Raw genomic sequence first — 27,546 nt, forward strand, 5'->3', positions numbered from 1 at the left:
CTTGCTTTAATCTGAAGTACAGATCGAGCAGTTGGCAGTAGCAAAGCCTGCTGAATTAATTTTTTTTTTTTTTTTAGAGCAGCGCTCTACAGACAGGGAGAAACCTTCCATCCCCTGTGCCGTCCCCGTCTGCCCACTGTCTGAAGAAGCAGGGCCACGTTACAAATTGCGGGGTGGCCAGAGGAGAGGACAGTGACAGATAAATCTGTCATGTGTTGGAAAGTCGTATTTCTGTAATCACACTGTATCTGATAGTGATTTTTCTAACGTTGTGTTTGCAAATGCAATGTAAAACACGAAAATAACCTATTTGGACATGCCTAACTCCCTTTGGATTTAAGATTAAACGGGGGGACCAACCCCTAACGAGATAAAATATGGCCTAGATTAAATGATCGCAAATGCATGAACAAAAGCAAATTTCGATATAGGGTTCAGGGTACACTGACTTCCTGCGTGGCAGCATGGAATTCATCTTTATACAGGTAGATGTGCTGCTCTTGACATAAAGCAGGAAAATACTGGTTTTAATGCTGTTCCTAGAAATAAACAAATTTTTTTGACACAATTTTTTATCATTTTAAGTATTGCTGTTCTACACAGGGCTTGAGAAACCTCTACTGTTCAGAGATCCTCAATCTCTTGGCAAAGGTGGTGGCCCAAAACTGTCCTTTTCACTCAAAAGCTTACATTAGGATTAGATCAGATATTATATGAATCAATAAATATTTTTATATAGATACAAAAATAATTTTGATTAGGAAAAAAAATTGTTTTTCCAAGTTTAACTAGTTCGTTTCCATCCCTCAAAAAGCTGCTCAATAATCTTTGCTTTAAAAAAAGAAGATAATGCTATAGGCATCTGCCTTGTCTCTGAAAATGCTTCCCTTCAATAACAATCGTCAGGTAACCTTAAGAAGCAGAAATAAAAGAAATCTTGGAAAGACTTCAGAGGAATCAGGTAGAACCAAGCTAAAAGCACAGCAGATAGCTTTTTGCGCAGTCTTTTACATTTGGGGTTTTTCTCGATGCTCCCTCTAAGCCACCACTAAAACAGTATGCAGAACCAAATTTTCCATCCATTAAGTAAAAATCGGAGCACTCATGGAGAGGGTTGAATCCCATTAACAGTACCCAGCACCAGCAGTGAGGAGGGCTTGGCTCACAAGGATGTGGTAACGAGCATTTAGCCACCACAATGCAAAACCTGAAAAGATTTTCCAAGGCAGTGGTCACCGCTTGTCCTTGCACATGTGGGAGAGGGGAACGTATTTTCCTGTATAGCAATTTGTGGCTTTTCTATACTCTTTCCTTCCTCTGACTCACAGTCTTTTCTGTCCATTTTAATCTCTTTTTCTCGTTCTTTCCATGCAGGCTGTTCCTTCCAACCTAGCGTAGTGCACTCCGATAAAAAGCTCACCTCTATTATTAGGAGGAACGATGCAAAGGCACCTTACCCGTTTTGCCTTATGATCCCTGTTTATGATTTAATATTCCTTCATATCTGTAGATCACGGCTATTCCTGTTTCAGCCTTCCTAGTACCCCTGTGGAATGACCTTTCGACAACAGCTGATGAGGGATTTTCCAAGGTATGTCGTCTTAATTGTCCGAGCCCCGCTTTCCCAGAGCTCGGTGCTTTACAGTGCAGTCCAAGGGGTGAGCACTGGGCCCGTGCGCAGCGTGTGCGGGCTTTCGGGTGCGGCTGAAATCTGGTATCCTTGCCACGTCTGCTGCAGCCCACGAGGAAGGAACTGATCGATCTGATCAGTAACAGCTTCGACTGGAGCTGTCTCCGTCGTGTGTTATGGAAGCACATTTAACGATGGCAACGTACAACCCGAAGCACGCATGTAATGTCACCTCCCTTTTTTCCCTCCTCTCCCCCTTTAAAGATGTAAAACTGATTTTAAACTGTCTTGGGCTGCAAAGTCTGCAAGATCAAAATGAACTCCACAGAAACCCATACTAAGCTCCCTCTTCGCCAGTTCAGGATAAGCAAAGGGAATGATCTGGCATTGCAAATTCGTCGTTTAGAAACCTACTGCCCACAAGAAAAGCTGAAATTATTACTGTAAAAGGCTATCCTTGGATAGGATAGTTAAACACGCTGCTGACACAAAAAAAATTCAAACAGAGCTATAAATTGCCTTAGTTTAACAGCGTGCAGGGAGAGACTCAAGGAGTTGATGTCATCCGTTTCACTTCCAGAGCTCCACACCAAATACAGGGCACTCTCCTCCCGGGCTCGCCAAGGTTTTCCTTCTAGCCACCTCCCCGAGTGCGAGCTGTCCCTCAAAGAAACCTTCCCCCACAAACTCAAGTGCGAAACAGAGTCGAGACCTGTCCGCCTGCGTCCCGTCGTCTGTCAGCTTCAGAAATGGAGAACTGCAGAGTAGCTACAGAGGGGTTCCTCCAGGTCCGAGACAGAACGGTGCTATGAGGGACGGGCTACAGCTGGAACCCCGCAGAGGCTAAGCCAAGCGGAGAGCATCACGTCGGCGCTACGGCTGTGCGCTTGCCGCTTTAACGCTCGCTGGAAGCCTGCGTGCCTGCTGGAGAAAGGCAAGGCAGCAGAGTCCTGCTCATCAAGGTAGTTGCTCTCTTGTACGTACAGAAAACGACACGTGAAACTGGGGTCCCGAACATCGCCTTGTGCAACACCAGCACCACAACGGAGTGCTGAGGAAGCCCTCTCCTGTAGGCCCCCCATATACAGAATTTGTTCCATCGCTGCCATGTTGCAGCAGCAGCAGCCCAGCATCTCAGATTAAAAAAATGTTGAAGTCTTGTTATGCTGTTTTCTACGAACAGTTATTACAACAGCTACCCAAGCCACGGCGTGAACTCCACTCACACTCGGTGCCGAAAGCACTGCCCGTCCCAGCTTCTGGGGGTGGGCTGAAGGCAGAAGAGCCTCTGAGGCTTTTAGTGAAATCACATCTTATAGCTGTTAAGTGAACGGGTACTGTACAGTTTCCATAGCATTCCTTAGGAATGCAAGTTACTCAATTCAGAATACTTCCGAGAGCAGAAGTTACCAGAATAAAGACATCTGACATATCCCACGGGCGCTCAAAATGAAATCCACCCTTGTTGTAATGTTACTGCATACGCTGGGATTCTGCCTGGCCGAACAAGCTTTCCTTTTCTGAAAGGGTCGCTCGTGAATCAGCTGCTGGACGGCCCCATGCCGTCTGCGAGCCAGCTATCGCATTCCTTATCCACGTATGTTAACTTCAAGCATATGAATATTCTGCTCCACGCAGTGGGATGAGATCCTGACTGATACCTAAAAAAGTCCCTTGGCGGGTCAAGTCTTTGATGTCCCATACAGAAAATCGGATTCCGCTTCCTTCCGCAGCAGTGCTGTGGAACCTGCCCCGCACGCAGCCCTGCGAGGCTGTGTCCGTTGGAGGAGGCTCTGTTACTCGCCTCTTGCCCCAGCTCACCAACAGCAGCGAAGCGTGCAGCCATCGGAACCGCAGCTGTTTAGCTCCTGAACCTGCTAACTGGTTTTCTCTGGAAGTCCTGCATTGTCCGACTGTCACCTATCTCCATCCCTCACGCTACTTCAGAGGCCTACAAGCCACAGACGGTGTTGTGTTCCACGTAAGTTTAATCTTCCTCGTAAGTATAATTTTTCTCAGGCACAAGAAGTACACGTGTAAATTTTTCTTAGGACAGCTGTAGAAAGATCATCCACTTTATCAACTTTCCAGGTTGGGACCACTTTTCAGCTAGCAAATTTTTTTCTGAACAGCCCGACTGTTAATCAGCGCTTAAAATCCATACCTGTCCTTATCAGTGCCGTGGAGTTCTGTGCGCTTCTCCCTAGAAGGTTCCCAAAGGCTGACGTAAACTTCACAGCCCACTTCCTAAATAAGTGGTTTAGCATTTCTGTCGTCAATAAAACATTGAATTCTGTTAGAGATGTTTTACAGAAACTTTGTCAGTGACTGACCTGAAGGTGTCTGAATTGAAAAACAGAATCATGTTTTGTTAGATTTAAGCTGCAGAAACAATACACCTACACAAATAATTACATTAGCATAGAAAAGGCAGATGTCTCTGCAATAAATTGCACAAAGGCAGCCAAATAGCAAGATGACATAAGGCTCGCTAGTGCTTATAGTCTTTGCAAACTCCACCTCTGTTTAGAAATTTTGCCTTGTCATAGATCTTGCCCCTGCTCTATGCCGACATTTCTTCCCATAGAAAATGTGCCTTCTGCATCTTCCAGTACCTCTTTAACTTGTCACAGCTGGACCCAGCTCCGCTTTGACTGACTTTTCACCCTTGCTACTGCCTCGTAAACGTTCTCCAAATTTCAACAGTAAAGCAGTACACCTCCCGCAGCTTTTTAAGTATTTTGACTACCATACACGCAGAACATACTGTGGAACAGAGCTGTACCATGCGGTACAGTGTTACATGCGGGCTAAAACAACAACTTTCCCTTCCAGCACTTTAATGAATTTCATGTTCCAAGAAATTACGAGAACACTGCACTGGTAAGGAGCCACAGTTGGGTACGAGCGACCCAACTGTACATCAACAATTAACAAAATACGCTAAGAGTCAGTTTATTTCACAGCACCGTTTCTTTTTGCTTAGCCCCGTACGCAGTTCAAAAGTTTTTGGCAGCAGTCGGTGCCATAAATCATAACTCGCGTGGCTTCTGTTCCTCCCCGGAACCGTACACCGACTTCGGGATTTGGGGCAGGTCGTCGGCACGGGTGGATTCTTCACAGAACCACCGTAACAATTTTTAAGTCTACTGTTCTGAAACTAGGAAATGATATATGGATGGGTAAGGCGTTTGCTTCACAGTAAAAAGATTACCATAACTGTCAACTGCTGGAGGAAGAGCTCTCTGACACATTTTGATCAGACTTGGCAAGCTAATGATTTTGAACAACTAAGGGTTCCCGGAGTCACCGGTGGCCTTTATTCGCTACGATTCCGTTTCAAACATGCACCTCTTCATTTACATCAGTGCTCCTTGGAAGCCTATTCCAAATCAGGCTGGCTTGACTCGTGACAGGGGAAGGCAATATGCTTCCATGAACAGAAGCGTACGTACTCTAATAAAACAAATGCATCTAACTTGCTATTTGTAGAACCAAGTTTTAAAGAGGAAAAAAATGTTCACCTTGAAAGAGCAATCTTATTTGCTATACTCGCGTATGGCGAGACACGTGCAAAACGCGTGCAAAACATGCTGACAGTGCAACGTAAGCACTTCCACAGTCCACGTGCAAAAATACGTTTACAGCAGCATTAGCTCTTGCTCGCTGCACGCGGAGGTTGCGCCTGGAGCACTGCCTGTTGATACGCCGCCAGCCAGTCATGCGTACGCTCGCTGCAGGATGTGTGCTGCCCAATTCAGAAAGATGGCAAAACAGCACTAAAAAAAAACCACTTTAAATGCTAATCTAACAGCAAACTCAAGACAGTGTTTTTTTTGTGGAGAATTCCAGCCCTTTTTCCTACCTCTCTCCGTTCCAAATGTAGGGTTCATCATTTTCTCTAGGGATGCTACAAACACAGCACCTAGTGAGCAGAATATAACCAGCCACGACGAAAGCAGATCTAGGAACTATGGTAAACTGCAAACATAATTAAAATCGGAGAAGCTATGTTCATAGCGTGACGCGCAGAGAGGACACGCTTCTCCTGACGTACTGCGCCAAGCGCGCCTCTCTCTTAACCACGAAACCTGCATCATCAAGATCTGCATCTCCTATAGTGCCGCCTTCGATCAAGATACAGTGGTAGGCACGCTCAAGTTGCCCACCTACAGCCTGGTATCTGTTACTGCAAAACACGGATACTTAATTCGATAAAATGTAGGGAACGAAGGGGGGCAAGAAGAGAAGATGGCACATGTGACAGATAACTCACAAAGCAGCGTTTGACAGGGCCCTGATAACTTAAGAGCACTTATGGCTACCATTACTAGTCTCAGCTGGACCTGTGCACGTAGGCAAAACCTCTTCTAGCTGTCAGCTGTAGGGCTCAAGCTGGGTCGGCTGCCGCCTGACCAGGGATTGCCTACACCCGTGGGCTCCCAGCAAGCGCTGAGCAGGCAGTGCCCCACAGCTGTGCAGCCGGGCCTCGGGGAGCAGCTATTTAAGCGGTAGGCAGGAACTCAGCTGCTCTAGTGCACGGGTGTAACAGTGTGAGGAAATGTGGTTTGGCTGCTGGGTGTCATGGGTGGGTGAAGCTGTCCGAGCCTCTGGAACGATGCTCTTGAGTTAGTTCCTTCTCTGGTAAGTTAATTCGTTCATGAGCTTCATCCCAGCTTGGAGCGGTCAAACTCCGCAGAAGAATGCGTAGTGAAAACACTGTTGTACTACTGTGTGGTTTAGCTTTTTGAGCTAGGTTGGGCGAGCAGCCTGTCTGGCCTCAGTGAGTCAAGCAGAGCCTCTCAACACAGAGTTCAGACAGGTGCCTAGTTTAGTTCCCAAAACTGTTGTGCTCCGTTTGGGCTGACTGGGTGAATTAGGACTGGGCTTAACCCATGCTTTTTTGTTTTTTTATTTTTCTATGAGTCGTTGAGAATTACTACTGGCAGCTTTATTGCCTTTTTTTTTTTCCCCCTCCTTTAACTTAAAACTTTTATTCCATTTTGGCTGAGGCAGTAAAAAGGAAATTGAAGTGAAGTAGGAGGTGTTTAAGTGGGTGTAATGGGACTCAATTGCTATTTTTTTTCTAGAGAATGAAATCCTGGCTGTCCATAGATGAGTATTTTTCTAACTCGGTTCACTGAACCTTGTAAAACTGAACGTGTGTGAGTTCAGGATATTTAAAAACTGAGGTTGTACGTACACCGGTACCATTACAGCTTGCCTCTCATTCATGATTTGCTGCTTTTTCTACCCAAATAGCAGTTGTGCCCTGTTATGCTGTGGCAGAATTAGGCTCTAAAGATAAAGACCTAGTGTAGGTTACAGGAGAAGAGGAATGTAAGCAGCACCCTTGACTTCAGTGATTACACTTGAGTAACTTGAATCACACTGAGGATCTTTTAAGTCTGAGGTACCCTCATGGCACACCTTAGGCTCTGGGCAGGCCAGCTTCTCTGTACAGCAGCTAATGTTTAAACAAGTTAATTGCTTGTTTCCAAAGTGAAATCTTCCATTACTCCAGACAGGGTCACAAGGTCTGTGTCATTATAATCTGAACAGAATGATAGGAAGTGTTCTAAGAAAAAAAAAAAAAAAGCCTCAAACATGGCATCCCTGTGCGAAATGAAATTCCACGCGTCCACGCTGTATCTGTGGGTCAGTGCCACATTCACGTGTCTCTACTGTATAAAAACAAGCCCTGACATTCCCCGCACACCCAGCCCTAATCCGTGTGGAAAGCAACAAGGCAATAGGACCACCTCCACCTAGGGAGAAGAGCATCAATTCGTGTTAACTTGGAACGAAACACATACTTTCGTAGGAAACACCTTTTTGATGCTTCTTTCTGATGGAAGTCCCAGCAAAGGAACTACAGCAGTTAATCCCAATGGGACGTACCTCTGTCTGCTGCCAAAAGTCTCTGCTCGTAACTAGCATTTGCCGCCGACCTCAGCCTACTTGCAGACACTGCTCAGCAATGCTTTAGACAAAGAGCAAGGGTAAAGGGGGGGAAGGTTGCTCTCCGGTCTCCTATCTAAAGGAAAAATATCCCAGAGACATATGGTCTTGCATAAAATAACCATCAGAGGGAAGCCTGCTGCAGTGTCAGGTTAGTGAGAATATTCTAATTATACAACGTCTAAGCAGTACCTCATTTGCAGTCGCTGAGTAAACCAAATGTAGACGACAAAACTGTAGGTCAGGAGAGATGCGTATTTTAACAGCATCAGAACATTTACTCCCAGCTTACTAAAAACAGCCCTAAACCCATTACTAACCAAGTAATGTAAATAAGAATCAAGACAAACTGTTACTTTCCGTAACAGGAAAAAAGTTGTTTGGTTTTTTTTTTTTTAATTAGTAAGAAAAATCTGCCTTGAAGAAAGTCATCACTAAGGAAACACTAGGTTTCATTTGGATTTGTGAGTGCTTTGTTTTAAGCGAGTTTTACAGCATCCCTTATGTAACAGAACTGATAGCCATGCAGGGAGAGCTGACAAGTCCAATCCCAATCACAAGGCACACACGTGCTCACACAAACTGGAACTGTGTCAGTCCTGTTGCTGGCTTATCAAGCGCTCTGTTCTCCAGGAGAACATGATATGGTTTGTAATATGTCAGAGAATGTCAACTTAAGGGCTGCACAGCAGTGAAGGGTAGAGCAGAAAGCATTCTATTCCAGGCCATTGATTCCTTTTAACAACTACATGCAGTAATTCCCAAAACTATCTACTCGGTCTCAATCACATGGAAAACATAGCACAACGTTAGTTCTAAACCTTGCACGCGGTGCGGCTTGACTATTAGACAAGCCAAGGGTATTAAAGAAGATGACTGATTTAATCAGAATAATTCTTTTAATGATAACTTGTTGCATTTGTCCTCCCCCCACCTCCTTAAATGTTTAATAGGTCGCTTCCTGGATTCCCAGTGCATAAACTGAGCATATTTTCTTCCTACAGGAAATGATCCAATTAAGCTGATGTATAATTGCCAATGAACCGTTTAAGCTGATTTTGCTCCTGAAAAATCTTAACAGCATGCAGTCAGTTGGCTGACCCTCCTCCCCTCATCCGCATCTGAGGGACATCATTTAAGGAAAAAAGTGCGGGGCACACTCTGCTCTAGGGAGGAATTCGAGTTCTAGTGAGCTGAGAGGGCTCAGGGCAGAACTACAGACTACTTCAAAATGATGTGGTCCCTAGACGACTACTCAATAACCAAGTTGCTTGCGACTTGGCCACTGAGACACGAGCAGTTTAGACAGACGCAGCACAGTAAACATTCACGTTAGAGATGTTGCGCAGTTAGGAGAACATCTAACCTTGGAGCGCTAATTTGCAGTTTTTATGTTTCCCACTCTCCATAAATATGAACTCTGCCAACCTGTCTTGTGGCCTCACAGGAGGTAACAGTGTTGAGATGTCGACTGACTCGTATGAGTTGACTAATCCGCTGTCATCCCAGAGCTTTTGCCAGATCAGACCAAGGAAGTGCTGCTGAGAGCATATCTAGTGTAGAAGGCATCACATTGACAGAGAGAGGCTGCTGCACGTTTTTGTGAAGTCACTGCACTAAGTTTTACAGACATAAAGGTTTGTAAACTATGCTAAAATTGTAAACAAGGCTAAAATTGTTCTTCACGAGAAACAGCTCTTGCCTACCTCTACATAACTGGTACGACTAGCTAGAGTTTGCTCTTTTTCCCCGCTCTGGCACCAACTTGCTGTCCACCACGGGTCGCTTACCTCTATCCCTGTGCCTCTCCCGCTCCCTGCTGACTTTTCTGTTAGACTGTAAGGCATATGGGTACAGGTTCGCTTTTCACCACGTCTCGTCGACAGCCTGTGTGGCCCCACTGTCTGCCGAGGCATCGGGGCACAAGCGTAGCGACAACGACTGCCACCACATTCAAGACGAGAAGTGACTACTCAGCTACTGTTGAGCGTGCCACTGCCACGTACAGTTTATGCAGAGGTTCCCTTTGGGCCCCACTGGTCGGGCTGTCACTAGTCCATCTACCTTAAATGCGTGGGCATGCAGAGTGATTGATACGGGAACCATCTAGCTGACGTGGAAACGCCCTGGACAGTCAGCAGATGTCCTTCACTGTTGCTCAGATGAATCTGAAAGCTAGAAGGATTTTGCGGGCTGTTCTTTACAACCGCAGCAGGCTTCCCTCTACCATCAACAAGAGTTTTACTGGAAAGAATTTTTACAGTTAGGCGGTAAGATTTTTATAGCACTACCTGCACACACCGCCGTAGCAGGAGTCTGCCACTGGCTATGTTGTGCATGTACTTTTTTTTTTACAGGACCCTGGATGCATTTAACCCTTCATTCAGTTTTACTGTTCCTAGGTACACTCATTTGTGGATTCTGAGGAAGTCCACTTCAGCCCAGGAGTTTACATCCATCCTTTTCCCCTCTCAGTTATAGTTAGCTCACCTTCGTCCAGTTTTTGTTAATACCATTCCTGCCGTGAGATCTCTCGAGCTGAAGGCGGGTGCGCTCGAGGTACAGTTGCAGTACCTTGAGGCCATCGGTAACTCGCTCTACCGTGTCCTGCCTCTCCATACCATGCTGATGTTGAAGACGTACACATACTCCTATTTTGCTGCAACATTATCCATGAATTGGACCAACTTACAACTTCATGCTAAGCATTAAGGTTTTTTCCCTGAGGGGCTCCGCCAACTTGGAGACAATTTAGCTTCTATTTTAAGTGTTCCTGGTGACGCAACTGCTCAACTTACGCATCTAGATAAATTTTTTAGTCCAGTATGTTAAAGGGTAGTTTTCCCACATAAAAGAAACAATTCAAAACTGAGCACCTGCAAAATGAACAAGCAAAAAGAGCTGAACAATTCTATTTCTAATCCTTCTCAGGTAGAATTCTTAAGAAATTCTGTAACAAATAAAGATAAAGCAGTTCTAGACGGAACTTCTTTTTAAACTACTTCCTCTGCATGTATCAATTCCTGTAGTCTTATCTGATTAAGTCTTTGTGGGGCTCCTGCAGTACGAAATATATTTTAACTTCCTGTATTAAGTGCTGCCAACTCACTTCAATATAAAAATGTGTTTAAGTCTGCTTAGAACTGTCACACACTCTAATGCTGTTACTGAAGTGAGTTCCGTTAATGTAACTTATAAAGGCACGAGCCTTGTCCAATTCTGCCTGCAGAGACAACCAGACAACTTTAACTCACAGATCAGTAGGACTTGTGTTTGCTTCAACGAAAGGGGAAGCAGGGGTCTTTGACCGGTTTTGTTTTTCAGAATGTGGCACATGGAAGCGATTCAGATTGGCTGCAAACCACATGCACAGAAACGTGGCACAAAAGCGGGCAAAGCATGAAAAAATTGCAGCAAAAATTGGAACTAAAGCATTTTACTGATTTACAGCCAAGTATTATGGGAACATTACAGAAACTTCAGCCTCATGAAAGGTATTGTCTTGTCCAGAGACTCACGTGTTTGATCCAAGTGGTAGCAGCACCTTGGCTCCAGCTCCTTAATTAAATTGCAGCTTCTCATTATTCATCATTTCCCAAGTGATCAAACAGTTAAAACGAGCAGTGTTCAGCATGGCAGCGTTTCCTGCTTCTATGAATACGAACATCATCTGCTCCCCTTCTTGACCGGGAGTCTGATACTGGTTTTTGCATTACCGAGTGGTGTTTAGCTGACCCCTGAGATGTTACCCAACTCTCCCCAGGCTGTCAGCCCCACGGTCTCCAGTGTCTTTGAAAACTGATCCCTTAGGGAAACTGAGGCTGACCGAGCTATTAAATAAGTACCAAGTCTCCACAGCTTCTCCTGATGGAAGCGTTGCTTCAGGACCGTTATCTGGGTAGATGTGAGTGAGGCACTCTTGACTTAGCTTGCTTCCAGACTGCTTGCTTACAGCTCAGCACCCTTGTATCCAGAGATGTGCAGCCTCACCAACACTCCCCCAAAGCCAGGTAGGAAGGTGCTATTCTGGTTAGGACAGATGGACTCGGATCTAAAAATGTACATGATAAATTCCAAAATGGTTCTTTATCAAATGGGTAAAAAAAAAAATCATTTAAAGGAATGGAAATTAGAATGGGTTTCATTTCCGTATATAGGGCTGAACTGTCACATGGTGACAGAAACTGTGCACTCCCAGACCCTTACAGCTCTCAGTGCTACGGCTGGCTCATGTGGGCATGCATACTCCCTGTACTTATCAGACAAGCTACTTCAGTAAACTGTTCCTGATAGCTTAGTAACTTGCCTTCAGCATTTTTCTGTTAAGCTCTAGACCTTTGCTTAGATTTATTTAGCCTGACAATGCTCTTTAGTTACTACTTTGTAAAGTTTGATCATAGCAATGGCAGAAGAGCGGCGAAGTTCACAAAACAGTCGCCTTTTCACAGAAGTCTGCAGAGAGTTTTGAATGGTTACTTGATACTATGCAACCAAAACACAACACAGCACAGTGATGCTTAAATCCGTACTAGCTTGACTGGGATTTTATCTGGACTAAGAACGTGGTCAAAACACAATGCAACCGTTTCAACATCTGAGCTAGGTTTTCTCTAAATGCTCATCTCCGCTATCTTGACTGTTAATCCCTAGCCACTATTAAACATATTTTGTGTTTCTGTCCAAAGAAAATAAACTGGAATAGTTGCTTAGACTTTGAACAACTGTAGAAGCAGGTACTAACAGAGACAGTATGATAAAGCTCATCATTTATTTTTTTCTTCCATCAACAAAGGAAGACTAACTGCTCAGCAGTCCTTGAATTTCCTAGAAGTATAGCAATGTAGCAGCCAAAAATTTCACAGCTGAGTCTGTTAGAGACAAGTGTAGTAGAGACTTCGAGCACCTCCTCCAACCATTCCTACTAAACCATTTTGTGTTGTAGTTTTGCTTGAGGGTTTTAATTGCTGGGCTGCTGCCATTTCTGTAAACAGTATATTTTTTTTCTAAACAAGAAGTGTTCAGCTAGGTTTGTGGAGAGTTTCACAACTGCACCTTTAACACCATGCTTTGAGCAATACTTCTGTGAGTTTGTGACACGGGTATTTCGTTTTCATCTGTTTTGAAATTAGCTTTCCCTTTTATGACAGAGCGTCTCTTTGGGCCTGTATTCTCTAGCTAACTTGTGAACTGAAATGGAATTACACTTGTGAATAAAAAGGTAGACTGTGACTACTTCATGTTCAATTAGCTTCGGTTATCCATTTTTTTAATGCTATGAGAATGAATTGTCACAATCAGTCAAGCTCCTTCAAAGAAAATAGACTTTTAACTACAGCATACCGAAAAATCGTGTTAATATAGCCACTGCACATACATTTTTAAGCAAAAAAAGGCTAAAAAAAGAAAACACCAAAACAACCCCATGTACAGATCCTTCCGTCCATGCTGTGTGGTAAAACAGGGAGGCTGGCAGGGTATCGTACTCCCACTGGTTCCTACAAATACATTCTGTGTGTTTACTAGAGAAGAGAAAAGGAGAGCTTCGATGCCTTGACAGCTAAATGAAACTGGTTAGATTCAGTGCTTTTCAGAAAGCTGTAAACAACACTCAAGCTTCTAAAAGCTCTCAGGAGCTATGAAATTACTAGCACTAACTGTTCTCATTTGATCCTGTATCCGACCGAATGAGACTGATGCAAGTAAGAGTGAAGTCAGTTGATATGCTTCCTATCACAAAGGCCTTCTCATGCTCCTTTATTTATCAGCACAGTATTTTCCGACAGCCACGACCTAAGAGTCTTTTTATGGACAGAAATATGCAGTAAGCCAAGTGTCGAAATATTTATTCCAGCTGCTGTCTGTTAAATAAAACCCTAAACAATTCAGGAGTTCAGTCACCGTTTAAAGGTGCAGACAATGCATTTAAGCTGCAGAACAGTGTAGTGGAAGTTTGCTTTTCCTGTACGGTCCTTGCCAAGGCTAAGCTGTTATCTTAAAACAAGGTGCTGCCATTATGTGTGTCTTTTCTGGCTCTACAGCTACGATATGTACAAATCTGGGCTTTTTACACTCGGGTTATTCACAAGCGCCAGAAGCAGCTGGATTGATGCTTGTGCAAACACAGTCTGCCAAATCTTATCAGAAAAGCTTCCCTTGCTCCATCCACAAAAAAGTAAAGGTGCTTGCAAGTTCCTGGGAGATATCAAGGAGGCAGGCTGGCACTGCAACTAGCCAGAGACTGCCCAAAAATACCTTTGCTCAGAATGGGGGATAATGGAACAACCTACAGGTTATGCCAGTCTTCCGTGTGTTTGAATTACAGACTCCTCAAGCTGAGCTCTCCAGAAATCTCAAGTGATCCTGCTCTGCTGCTTCCTCGAAGAGCAAGAAGAGTGGAGAAATCTGACTCCTTGGAAGGATCCAATCTGCAGGTTAGTGACCCTTCTTGGAGGGGAAACTCCAAACGCAAATGTTTTTCGTTTTTTATCTAGTTCTCTCTTGACACGCACGTTTTGAAACGCGGTACCCTGGGAAACTTAATGGAATCAACTGGGGTTAAACATTCATCTCTCATAAATAATATGTCTGTCTTTAGCGGCCTCAGCGTTGCATCGCTCTGCACGAGTAGAATAACTGATTCTTGCAAGTCTTTAAAATGGCATAGAATGAGATCTTTAAAAAGCGGTAACGCATAGGGGGTACTGTCTTTTCTGGAAGATACATCTCACTGCATGAAAAGGTTGATTATATCTCTTTAGAATGTGCAAGGAAGATTCTGAAATTACATTCATTTAAAGCAATAAGAAGGAAAATAAGTTGTTTCATTATGACATTAACCTTCACAAAAACCGCACTATTCAAGGGAAGTGATAAATTCACGATTGCATAATATCCTGTATGTGAGCAGCATCCTTTCTTTATTTAAAAAAAAAAAAAAAAAAGACGGAAATGGAAATGAATTATAGTGGGATCTCTCTCAGAAAAAGGATTTCGTTATTGGTTTTGACTTGACTTTTGACAGTAGGCTTTTTTCCGTTGTGCCGTCTACAGCAGCTGCTGCAGCAGCAGCACTGTTAGCCTTGCATAAAACACACAGCCTTTAGTTTAAGGTGAGGCAAATAAATTAGGTCCCCACAACCACAGGTGTCTTCTTGACACAGAGCTAAAATACTGTCAAGCCACTAATCACAACCAAAATATTCCTCTTGCTTTGATCCTTTCTTGCAAATCAGAGTAACTGCTTGAGTGGCCTCACCTCACTGATGGGAGTTGTTCATGGCATGCTGAAAAAAGGGAACTGTAAGTCGTGTCTCTTAGTGGGAAAACAAGTGATTCAAGTCAAGGCTAAAGTATGTCTTTGGAATGCTGCTCTGTACACCAAGATTTCATTCTTTATGATTTTCACCACTTGTTCCCGGTGCTCCCGGAGTAACGGTCTCAATTTTTTTCGGACTAAACTTACAGCACCATTCCTCAATGCATCCCCCTCAAACTCGCCGCCCTTGTATGGAGCCCTCAAATTGCACACAAGGTCCGAGCATGAATAATTGCGGGAGTGGCAGGCAATATTCATTTACAGAACCGCGTCTCTACGATAAGGAGGAGAGAACTTAATATATTGCAGTTACTGATTTAGGAACCAAGTCTGTCTAGAAAAGTAAGTGGGACTAGAGAGCATACTGTAATCTTGAGAAATGTGTAAGTAAGCTTATTGCCTGATACTCACAGAATTGATTATCCCCTTAAGTGCTTGGAATCCTCCAGTGACAGGGAAGACTTGCTCTTTCGTGTCAGCAATTTTTTCAAGCTTTGGAGAGAAAACACATGCAAACACATGAATCGCTTGGCAAACTAAATTCGTCACACTGCTTTTCACCGTTAAAATGTAAACGGATGCCTAAAAACAACTCCCGTCAACTCTGCAAAGAGAAGGAAAATTTTGAGCTCACTCACTCTTTATGATTTTTCTAAATGGGAGGACTTAGTACAATCTACTGCAGCTAACACAATGGTGTAGCGGCTAACCATCATGTCCAACCACAACGCTACAGAAACCTTTTAGGGCCTGTAACTTGGCAGTGATTTTGTAACTCCTTCCACAGCTACCTTCCCTGTTTGCTCTGCTTTCCATCAAAAAGGCTTTCTCTCTAGTAAAGAGTCTTTCACATACTTCTCCATTTAAGTCACTTTGACGGTACATGAGTAGTTACAGCCTTCATTAGGACATAGCAACTCTGGAAGAGCTTTCAGTCCATGCAGGACATGGATCCTTTTTTCTTTTTCTTACCTCAAGGCTGTTATACACGCTGCTTGAAGCTGGTCTACAGCTTACGCTGTTCATGCGACCCGTAGCCCAAGCTGGTGGCCATCTTAATCAAAGGGGTTTTGCCTGACATCTTTCCTACTGGCAGCTACCAGTTAGCAAGGGTATTTCTGACACGTCTTTCCAGCAATGACCAACAGCCATGCATTATACTCACATCTACCTACGCATCTGAGTGTCCCCTTCCTGAGCCGAAGACGACATTATATTGCCTAATGTAAGTAAAATTAGTTTCTGTATTGTTTAACGTTAACTGTATAAAACCCTGTGACAAGGTGCTACCCAGTAATCTAAAATAGTAATGTTCTTACCTGTTCTTGCACAAAATCAAGGACACCAACACAGTAAACTCTAGCTCCCAGCTCTCTGGATTTCTTTGCCTGCCCCAGAGTAGAACAGAGGAATGAGCACTTTTTCATTCAGCAGGCAACACCCAAACTCTTCATAATACAACATGCATTTTCACATAGCGCTCACCTCTTTCTCTGCATACAAGGGAATCTGACCATCGAGCTTGCCATCTGTCAATGCAATGATGATACTAGAAAACCTTGAGGCTCCTTGCTTTTCAATTTGCCCATTGGCCTGAAAACAAAAAATATTTATCCAGCTTAAAATTACACGTAAACTTTTAATCCAGATGCATGTTCTAGGTGAATATAGCCTCTGAAACAACCCTCAGCCTCATTTTCAAATCCACCTCTCGTGACGATCCTCTGCCTCCCGGTAACTCACTACTAACCAGGAAATCATTCATCGGTATTTTCCAGTCACCGGTGAGCCCATCTCTGCAGTGCTGGGGTCACTAACTGATCAACCCTTGGAAACGCTTAATTCTTTCAGGACAGATACCTTCTGAGTTGTGAAGCTCGCTTCTCTTTAGACCCACCGTAAGGTTTCCTTTGCTACCCCCGATTTAAAATGCAGCCAGCAGGTTCCAAGATACACAAATAATGGCTTAAAACTAAATATTTTTTTTTAAATGGCAACAAACTTCTGTTGGCCTAGTTTTCAGCCTGCAGATCACAATTACAAACTCAGCTCCATAGGCATCAAGGAAGAAACTGAGTTTCCATCCATCACAGTGAAAGCTTAGATCCTCACCTCATCCCTCACCTTCAGGGCCCAAGTCAAAATTGCAAAGGATGCTTCAACTGTACATCTCAAGAAAATACAAGCAGTTGGGAACGCCATAATTAAGATAGTCCAAAATTAACACCGTTTGTCCTGAAAATGCTGATCTGAGCAGTAAACTCTCCACCAGCACACACTCTAGAAGGCACCGTTAGACTCGTAGTCCTACCAAGCTGTGTGTGACTATTTACCATGTAATTGGTATGCTGCATTAGCTGTTAAATTCATGACAAAGAAAGAGTCTCTACAACAAAGGATCAAGTGAAAGAAATTCCATATGACAGTTTTCTGGGACGGCTAATCTTCGGCATGGGATTTGCGTAGTACCTGGGCAATCTTGGGACCACTTAGGAAACGAAAAAGACTGAAAAGTAACGGACTGAGGCATGCAATCAATCCTTGTATGTTACAGGTGGTGGTGGTTGTTGTCCAAAGGGTGAGAACAGATGATATTTTTATTGCAAGAAGATGAGTAAAACCTACCTCTTTTAATCCTTCGTGTATGTACGTGTCACCTGCTGGTTTTACCTCCTCCAAATCCTTAAGACCTTTCCTGATTTTGCCTCTGAAAACAAAAAGGTAGAAGACTGTTAGCGTGATGTAAGTCGCGAAAGGGCTTAGTTTGTTGATGGAAAAATTAGTATTGCTCATAAAGGAGATCTGAAATTAAAATCTGTAAAATACAGCATTTAGCTGAGATACCATGTGGAGCCAGATTTTGTGTTCACAACGGAAGCGGCACTGCAGTAACAGATATTTTAGACCTAAATAACACAATATGCCTCGGTGAGCCAAAGAGCTAGAATCGAGTAAAATGTTTCAGACAGAGCAGATAACGCAAAGAAGTGGCAAAGGCTCAGTGTTAAATACCCCAGTGGAAATTCTGTTATATTAAGCCTACTTTGCTCGATTAAACCAACTTCACTTCCAATCACGCTGCAATTAAAGAAGAAATCCCCTCAAACAGCAGTTCTGTTTCTACAGCGATCTTCCAGGTCTATACGCAGGTATTTAATGGGGTAGGACAGAATCGCAACGATGAAAATCTTCTCCCTTAAAAAATAAGAATGAATAGGCAAACACAGCATTTGCAGGACAGCTCTTGTAGCTGAGGAAAGGGACTAGGAATAGGGACAGTTTTTCAAATTGTTGTCTGTCGCTACCTTTCTGTGTGTCTTTCACAAGACGTCACACTTACACAGATCACAGTTCACTTACATTTAACAGGAGGATAAGGTTGTGGTATGATTTGTCATGAGCCTTTAAATAAATCCGCATTTGACTGCAAGATGCTCCCTTAACTATGATGGTTAGGAGCGGAGAAGCTGGTAGGTAGCACAAAAGAAATTATTCCCAGTGAAATCGGTGCGAGCGGGGAAAGAAAAAGAGAGAGACTTTACTGAAATAATCAAATCTGGAAGTTCCTTAGACAAGCAAACTTCCAGTGAAGGCCATGGAAAGTTGTGCTAGGAAAGGACAAGTAAAAACCAAGTAGGGACAGAATTTGGGCCAGAATATATATAACGCTGTAGCAAATATAGGTGACAAAGAGGAAAGCAGCAGGGGTGAGGAGATGGAGGGAAAATACATTGCAGGATGCGTGAAAGCTTTCCTTAGGGCAAACAAAATGAGAAAGAATGCATATGCCACTCTGCCTGAATGCCACCCACTAGTCATTTGTTCCGCCGATGGGCCTCCTCTATGTTTAGAAGCTCTGTTCCAAAGTACAATCCGTAGCTGTAATAAGCTCCCAATCGCAGCACCAACTGATACAACTGGGGTGGGCGGGGAGAGGTTAAAAAAAAAAAAAACCAAGACAGACAGAAATGTGGCATTGAGTATAGGGAAGAGAACAAGTTACGTAAGATAATACAATCTGTTTGCTCCAAATATTTTACACTCAGCATCTATAGAAACAACTTGAAACTGATTATGTACGAGCGCAGCCCATAAAGCACGTACTTGGTGCTTGCCAGGATTGAGTGGCAGCACATCACAGGCGTTCGTGCTCTGCTGCCAAGAAACAGGCAGCAGCTGAAGCCCCAGTTTTCTGAAACAGATTTCATTTTGCAAAAATAGCTTTTGTACAGCCAGTTCAGTTTTATTTATCTAAAATGTCTTGTGACCCGGTCACACAGAAACCTCTGGTCTTTCCAGGCCTCTGCCTACAAGGGGTTCCAGGAAAACCTCTGGCAGCGTGAGCTTTTTTAGCTGCGGTTAATCAGTCACCACCTCTTTCCCCTGGGGCACATCTGTACGAGACAGCCCCGCCAGATGTGAACAGGCTCCCCCCGTGCTCCGAGGCGAGCGGGTGCGGGCGAGGCCAGGTCTGGATGCCAGAAGGCCCCTGTGGGTGCAGGACTCCGGGCCCCAGCAGATGAGCTGCAGCGGGGGGTGCTTCAGTCGCGCCACAACTCGCCCCCGGCCGGTTTGGGGGGCACAGGAGCTCCCGGCTGCCGGCATCGCTTCGAGAACGGGACTCTCTTCGGTCAGCCCGCCGCAGCGCGCCGAAGCCCGCATTCCCAGCCGTCAGTGCTCTCCAAACTCTCCTTCCTCTAGTTTCTGGAGTAATTTTTTGTAGCCACAGAAATCCCCAGAGAAGGTCTGGTTTGGAAGCTCGTCCGCCATGAAACGGCAGAGCCCTGAGCTCAGCCCGGGCGTCTGGAGAGGGCGGCAGCACCGCGGCGGGCGTTGGTAAAGGTTGCAGGGCCGCTGGCCGCGTGCTTTAGGTCAGCCGAGGGCGGGAGGTGGACAAAGCAAAACAGAACCGGCGACTCATGGCCCGTCTGCGCTTGGGCCCAAGGGAGCGCAAATTTAACGTCTCTTCCCCCTTCAGCATAGGCGCTGCACCACACATCTGGTTTTTAGGAAAAGCGCATCCGACCTTGAATAGCTACCCTGTCTGTTCTCTCTCCTAAGCTTCGTAACTACTTCAGGTAATTCTTCCAGCAGCAGCCCGGCAAACATAACCGTGGCTACAAGCTCTCCGTGGGTTCGTTTTAGCAAAGCAGCCCAACTTTGCCAACAACTTTCTTTGCCCAACACTGTGCCAACAGCTGGAGAAATCGATTTAACATGAATTAAAATGTAGCAACCTCCCCTCACCGGAGCGCACTCCACAACTCAGATTTACTTGCCGGTGTAAATGGAACTGCGTGCCCTTCCGAGTGCGAGTTACGCCAAGGCAGCTACCACCAGCTTACAGGAGAGGTTTCTCTGCATGCATGAGCTCTGGTGTGCCAAGCTGCAAGCTTTACTTAGGCAACTCAGCAGGCACTGCTTTCCTCACCGTTTAGTAGTATCTCTGGCTTTAAGTAAGTTTAATGGACACAATGCTAAAACCGGTGTTGTCAGCAGGCAAGGGGTCGGACTACTGATGTTTTTAAGGCATTGCCGCCTTTTCTTGCGTGGACGGGGCCACAGCTGGCACTCGCGGGCAGTGGAGGACAGGTAATACTACCTTCCACTGCAGCAGCAGCAGATCGCTGCTCCACGAGAGGACCAGCGATAAAAGCCACAGGCCAGTTACAAAGCACAGGCCACCCAAGTTTCTCAGAGATGCGATACCGTCTCTGAACATACGCTTCACAGAAAGGGACAATCATTTGCCTTAAAGGAAATAAATGCATCTCCAGCGTGTACAAAGAAGGGCTTATACTCACTAGAAAGCAAAGCATGCCTGAGGACTGAATCCTGAAACAACTCAAATCCTTGCCTTTTTTTTAGGGACAAAATTTCTTTCTTGTGCATTAGTGCTGGAGAGGTTAGAATCAACGGAAACTGTCACGTAAGCCTCAGGTCATGCCGATTCAGCTGGGCAAGGAGCCAACCTGGTATGAAACACCGAGTCTCCATTAATATCTATGCAGTTTTAAGTCGTGGTGCTCTTAGCTCATCACGATGGGAAACAGTATCTTATATTTCTTTTCCATTGCTAGAATCTTGAATCATTCTTCAGCATGTTGCGATTGGCAACAAACTGAAAATTGAGCACTGGCAGGGAAATCGTGATTCCCGGTGAGCATACATTCCCGGTCACGAATGAGGCTATGTGCCTGCGAAGCAACGTACTTCATCTCTAACAAATAAAGGCAAACCAAACAGGCACTTTGGTTTTGCTGCTAAGAAGGAAGTACAGTAACAGGAAAACACACAAACTTGTTAGTGAGACAAAGCGGGGGGGCGGAGAAAAGTGTTCTTTAACAAGAGAGAGATGGGGACATGCCTAACTAACAGACAGAACTGTCGTACTGGTGAAAGTGAACCCTGCACGTCACTCTCCTGGGATGCGTAATTTGGAGGAGGTTCCTGCTTTCTACACCTTTTGACTACTAGAGAGGGTTCGGTACAATTATAATAATGATTCTGCTTCAAACTTTAGGCCTCCTGCACGGGCTCCAGATGGAAAACACGTAAGTGGCTGACTTTGCTGTACTTCATACACTCAGCAGAACACACTCTCTGCAGATGGCTCTATTTTGGCAAGCTTCTTGAACCAAAGCATAGGATTAGCTCACATGATCGAGGCTCAAAACGCATACATGTCTTGCTAGACTACGTCTTTGTGCAATAAAGGAATAGTCGGGGAACTCCACCAGACTCTGGACAAGCACAGTAAGGTACAGTTGGTCGTGTACCAGATACTTAGGTGTCCTATTTTTCCACCTTCATTGATATAACCTTTCTTTAGCTTCAACAGGAGTTTCACCCAAGCAGAGCCACCAGGGCTAGTCCTCGCCACGGACATTGGTGAAAAGCTGCAGAGGCAGGTTTGCAGAAACCTGAAATTCTGCTGGCCAGCATACAGTCGGCCGAAAGAGAACGCAGAAGATATTGCACCATCTGGATGACATTCGTGAGTGTATCCACTTTCCCAAACAACTTGCTTCTCAAAACTAGCAGCACAACTGAGCCCCAAATGTGAATGAACAAATCTTTGTTTACCACTTAGCATATAGTTTCCAGCTAAACTTCACAGGGGAAACGTGTATCTCTAAAATGGGATATAACCATTGTAAAATGGGATTCTAAAATCTCTAAAATTGGATTATAACCGTGGGATAACCATTGTGAAAAGCCTTTTCCATCTGGGTGTTATTTTTATTCTATGTATTTATTATAGCATTGTGTGTACTGTGGTTAACAGTGACTTATGTTTCCAGTTATTCACATAGCACTGTTCATAGTCACAAAATATTGGGTAATCCGGGGGCTTTGGCGCTATACTGTGGGTTTCTTTACATCCACGGCTTCATTATGCAGTAAAAACCAGGAAGAACTTTGCGCAAACAATTAGAAGCCTAAGGCTTTCAAAACAAAAAAGACTTCCCTACTTTGAACTAACTGCTGGGAATGAATTGTGGTTTCCTGACGTTTGCGAATTAGCAAGTAAGCCAGGGGAAAAACATCCCTGCAAGTCCAAAATGCACGTAAAAAAAACAAGGCCACAATATCCCATAATCACATACACACCCATCCCCGAAACTGCACTGTATTTAGCATGCTCATGTTCTGTTTGGAACAACGCGAGTTAGACATTGTAAGTCATTTTCCTCTGCTGACTTCTTTAATATTTAAAAGGACAGCTGTTCCCACTGTATCTATCCGTTCTTACCTATGTACATATGGTCCCAATTACTAACATCTCCTTCTCCATTCTCCTTACAATTCCTTCTCAACAAAAGGGCAGTAATATCCTTTCCACTACCACGCTTATAAAAGCATCAGCAAACTAAAGAAAAGTCCCACAAAGGAACTCGCTAGAACTCGAAAAGGTTCTTCCTACGCTTTGCACGAGGCTTCCGAGAAAAACATGGTTCTTTCCACAGCTTAAAGTGTGCCACAGACATGCAATGAAAAAGGCACTTGCGTTTCCATGGCGGGGTTCCAGAGTTCTGCCCGAGCGTTCCAAGAGGTCTGTATGCTATCGTGCCGACTCTCCGAGCTTGATAAGGAATAGGCCACTGACGGGGATTAAGGGCCCACTGAAATCGAGAGAAAGGATCTCATTGATTTCAGCAGTCCTCAGAACAGGCTTAAGTTTTCCTCTCATGACCTCTTTCCAGCCATCTGGAAAAATGCCTTATAACCTTGACTGTCCCTGCAGAGAGCAGATGCAGTATCCAGGTCCGGGTGGGGGAAGTGAAAAATGGGCCGTTCTCAAGTCAGACCACTTTTTAAAATGCTGAAACAGGCGGGGCTTACAATTGGGTATTTAGACGTCCTGTTTCTAGGATGGCAGCATACATTTTTGTAGAGTGACACGCTTCTCTGTTGCCAATGACAGTTCTCTTTGGCAAGTTTCATACTTGATATTATGTATTTTAAAAAAAAGCACAACACAGTAAACTACGTTAGTATGACAGACCACGCTTTGTGTTGACTCTACTAAAGGGAGCAAAAAGGAAGGACTACCTCACTTTCACCCTGCCACGGTTAGTTAAAATGGTTCCTAAACAGTTTATCCACATGTTCAAGATCCAAAAAGTTGTGCGGTGTGGTTAGCTTCCGGACAGCAGGGAGACAGAGGAGGTCGTGTTGTTTTTGACAAGGCTGAAAGGATACCGAAGGACTCCTGACGACAGCACAACTGTCGTCAGCTGAAAGCACCAATTCCACAATATCGTTTTCGAGTTCCTGACATTTTAGTTGTTAATTTTGAAACAATCTCTTCTCTACCTGGTTTTCTTCTTCGGTTCCCCCCCCGCCTATCCTTGACCTATCCTAGCTGCTAATGCTCATTCGCTTTAGGAATCGGAGTGAGCAGCCTTCAATTCCGTTGCCTTTGAAAACATCAGCTGAAAGGAAGAGTTCAGACACATCCGTACGTCGTCACAGCGCCAGAAAGATATCGCACCTTCCAAGTAGCACCAAGTCCGCTGTCTAAAACCGATTTTGAAGCCGTGATTTGAAAATACAAAATGAAATACAAAATGAAATTATAGGAGATTATGGGAAACATTAATTTTCCATTGTATGCTTTACCTAGACATGAAAAAAGACTGAGGGCTTATCTACAGATGTTGCTTTACAAAAGTAAAAGCAGGAATCGTTTCTCCCGCTGTGCCAAGGAAGATGCAGAATCATGCGGAGATGAAAACATTACTTGTAGTTGTGCTGCAAAGCAGCGGCGGATTTCCCATCAAGAATTTGTTTCCTGTCGTTCTCCTCCTTCCTTTTTTACTAGGCTATCCATTGATACGTTCACAGACTTAAACCCAGCTCTGCGCAGAGGCTTCGTGACTGGCCACCACTTAAAGGTATCGGTTATTGTTCAGTCTCTGTTACTTTTCCTCTGATTCAATAAGAGCTCTTTGGGGGGAGGAGAGAGAGGGACAATTAAAAAAGCAGTGCACTAACCTGTCTCCAGTTAATGGCATAATGACGTGCGCCTGGGTGGAAAACACGATGAACGATAATCTCATCTTGGGGCTTTTAAAAAAGGGGGAAAAAAAAAACGCATTTTAGAGAAATGAAAAGAAACGTTCAGATGCACAGCATATTTCACTCACTTATTCGTGCTCCCTTAGTCTCATCTTTATCGTCCAACTTCCAAAGAATGTACTGTTGAACTATAAACCCAGAATGAGAGAGGTATTAAAGGATTTCTGCCCATCTCCCCTCACCCGGATGCTTTGAGAATGAACTTCGTAGGTTGTGATCTACCAACGTACAGAAGGTAACGCATCCTTTTATATTTTCACGGTCGCTGTTGTAAAAATAAGTCGGGGACATAGACTCGGGTTACACTTTTGCTCCGGGGTGTCCACGTTTAATAAACGTGGACACATTCAAAAGTCAGTTTCCCCCATCTAAAGGTTGATCCTGACACAATGTAGATTTCAAACTATGCTTTTTGGTCATAAAATTCATCAAAGTAACAGTGTGGTCCGACTGATTCATCTCTAAAAAAGTACGGTGACAAACTCTTTCAGAATGAGTGTGGTTTTGTTTTGATGACATAGAGTTGTGACAGTTAAGACCAACTTCCATAAAAGAACCCGGGGAAAGAACATTATAAAAAGCAATACTGCACAAATTGATTTTATTAAGGAATTCCATCTTTCTTTGAGGAAGTCCACCTGTCTCTTCCAGCAAGATAACGAGGAATTAAATGTGACCATCAGCGGAAAACGCGTAAGAACAGATGCTCTGGAAGGCCAAGACAGTAACTGTCCTACGGTAAGTTCTAACTACATCTTTCCTACCTGCTTTTTGTTTTTCTTCATAACAATTTCAGTACATTCAGTAATTTTATAACTCACGGTATATGTGCATCAGCATTAAGTAATAGGGTTAATGGTAGTAAAGATGTAACACCACTCGTCAAGATGAATGACCATACATCTTCAGTACACTTACATGAATAATGCAACTTAAAATTATTGACATAATGGAAACATAAGTAAGGGGCAAGTCTTTGCACAGAACTGCAGAGACCTTGGATTTGTCTTGCAGTCTATCCGTTAATGCTCTGAACACAAAAATGTGAGATGCTCTAAATTAAATTATAAACTGAAGCATGGGATTATCAATCTTCTTAAGCTGCCGCAAGCAGTTGCCAAACAAAACCAAGTACTTACAGCCCCAACCCCTGGTAATTTCATCAGCACCTAGTCCAAGTAACGTGAGACTTCCCCATTTCAGATGCAACTCTGCGCTTAATAACCTCAAAGTTACGATTTGGCTAACTTGTCTTTAGGAGAACCACAAAACTGTCCTCTTCGCAGGACATCCCAGTTCTGTTCCACTCTCTGAGCGCTCAGACACTGTGACGATGGAGGAGGATCGTACAAACACGCGCGTTAGAGCTGACGGCCCTGCCAGGCGCGGGCCTTTCGGAACCGCGACAGTCGGCAGGCAGCGCTCTTACTGCAAACGTGCACGCTACGGACAAGTCAAGCGGGAGAGGAGATGCACCGCCGTGAATTAATTCTTCAGGTGAGGACTGAGGGAAACTGCTGCCAATTGATTCCTTCCCTTCTCCACACAACTACTCATTTCCATTTAAGAAAGGGCAAGGTCCAACGACTCCGTGCCCTGTTCTGAAAGTGTACCGAGGCCTCAAGGCAGGACAAAGCCTCACCGGCACTGCAGCCCTCTCAGGGAAACGCCCGGGGAGATATGCTGTTCAGGCTCCCGACAGCCGCCATGCTGTGAAGGGCTTGTGCCAGGTCAGGCTGAGCGCTCCGCACCCGGACACCGAGCGAGACGCTCGTAGGTTGGACTCTCTGGCTCTGCGCCATAATGGATCCTCCTTGGCTGTGAAAGGTCAGCGGAGTAACTTCCCAGCTATACAGCTGCGTTTCAGATAATGCAGCCAGACCAATACAAAACAAGCGCTGCGAAAGGCAGCATCATCTGGCCGTAAAAGATGACGACCCGAAAGATTTACGCTCAACAGGCACCACCCTTTCAGTGGAGGCAAATGTGTTTTTTCACTGCTCAATGAAAAGAAGTGCTGCTTTGGCGTCCTCAGGCTCCTTTTGGTTTTGCTTTCTTTTATTCTAGAGCTTACAAAATAACTTTCAAAAGCTTGGTTTACAGAAGATTTCCTTTTTACAAGATGAATGTAAGCAATATTTAATTATGCAAGCTTAATTCTATCCTTTTATTAGCAAGCCGAGATTGTAATTGCGCACTGCACTTCATTTTCCTGAGCAAAACCTACCACAACATCTATGTCTGTGGTGGCTTCCTTTGTTTTGTTCTGTTCTGCCTTAAAAGTAAAATCCTCAGCTATTTGTACAGAGTACAGTTAGGCAGTATTTACAACAGCCGTTTCTGTGGCAGCAGTACTTGCCAGCCAACACTGCTAGCCAGTTAGAAAGCTGATTACATATATGTACAACAAATATACTGTTAACGTGCCATAAACTTCCTGTACATTTCAGCTTGAAAGATACGCCCTTTCTTTCGACCTGCAGCATTTATCTACATGCATCTAGACACGTTTCCAGACTGCTGCCTTTATCTAAAAGCAACGCAGAAGTAGTACTCTAGCAGAAACGAGCCATGTGCCTCACGGAAAAAAAAAGAGTTTTAGAAATCATCAAATTACATCTGAGAGTAATTTTAGAGATCAGCTGTTCTAAGATGTATATTACCACCTTTTTTCTGAGCTCAAAACATGAGAAGATGAAGTAAGAGTTTCCAAGATTTTCCAGCAATTTGGGCACTAGAAGCCAAACTCTTAACTTGTTTGTGAAACCGATCGACTGAGCTCACAAAAGCAGGGGAGGGTTTTCAACACATCCCAGGCTTACAGATGTCACAAGGAGCAAAACGCACCTCACAAATCTTTCTGTCAGCTGATTCACAAAATCAAATATTTCGTGCCAGTTCTGCGCTACGCTCCCAGATCTGAAAAGAGAACAGAAGCACGTTAGCAGGCCTTGTCCAAGGCAGCCGGGCACGGGAAGGGGGCGAGCCCAGGGAGAAATCGGGCACCGCGGGACTGCCGGTTTTCGCGCGGCCGTTGTCACCGTTCGTCAAGGCG

General features: G+C 44.3%; 1 protein-coding gene across 1 annotated transcript in view; it reads right to left on the reverse strand.

Moving 5' to 3' along the window:
• ANTXR2 (anthrax toxin receptor 2) overlaps positions 1–27,406 on the reverse strand; it is a 72,136-nt gene extending 44,730 nt beyond the window's left edge. The window contains exons 1-6 of the mRNA XM_010285635.1: positions 27,339–27,406; positions 24,408–24,479; positions 17,532–17,613; positions 16,392–16,499; positions 16,226–16,294; positions 15,318–15,398 (exon numbers count right to left, since the gene is read on the reverse strand). Coding sequence (XP_010283937.1) covers positions 15,318–15,398; positions 16,226–16,294; positions 16,392–16,499; positions 17,532–17,613; positions 24,408–24,472 — 405 coding nt within the window. The 5' untranslated portion in view covers positions 24,473–24,479; positions 27,339–27,406. The remainder of the gene's footprint in view (positions 1–15,317; positions 15,399–16,225; positions 16,295–16,391; positions 16,500–17,531; positions 17,614–24,407; positions 24,480–27,338) is intronic.
• Between the last annotated feature and the right edge of the window lie 140 nt (positions 27,407–27,546).

Source organism: Phaethon lepturus, unplaced genomic scaffold, assembly GCF_000687285.1.
Source record: "Phaethon lepturus isolate BGI_N335 unplaced genomic scaffold, ASM68728v1 scaffold45494, whole genome shotgun sequence".
NCBI lineage: Eukaryota > Metazoa > Chordata > Aves > Phaethontiformes > Phaethontidae > Phaethon > Phaethon lepturus.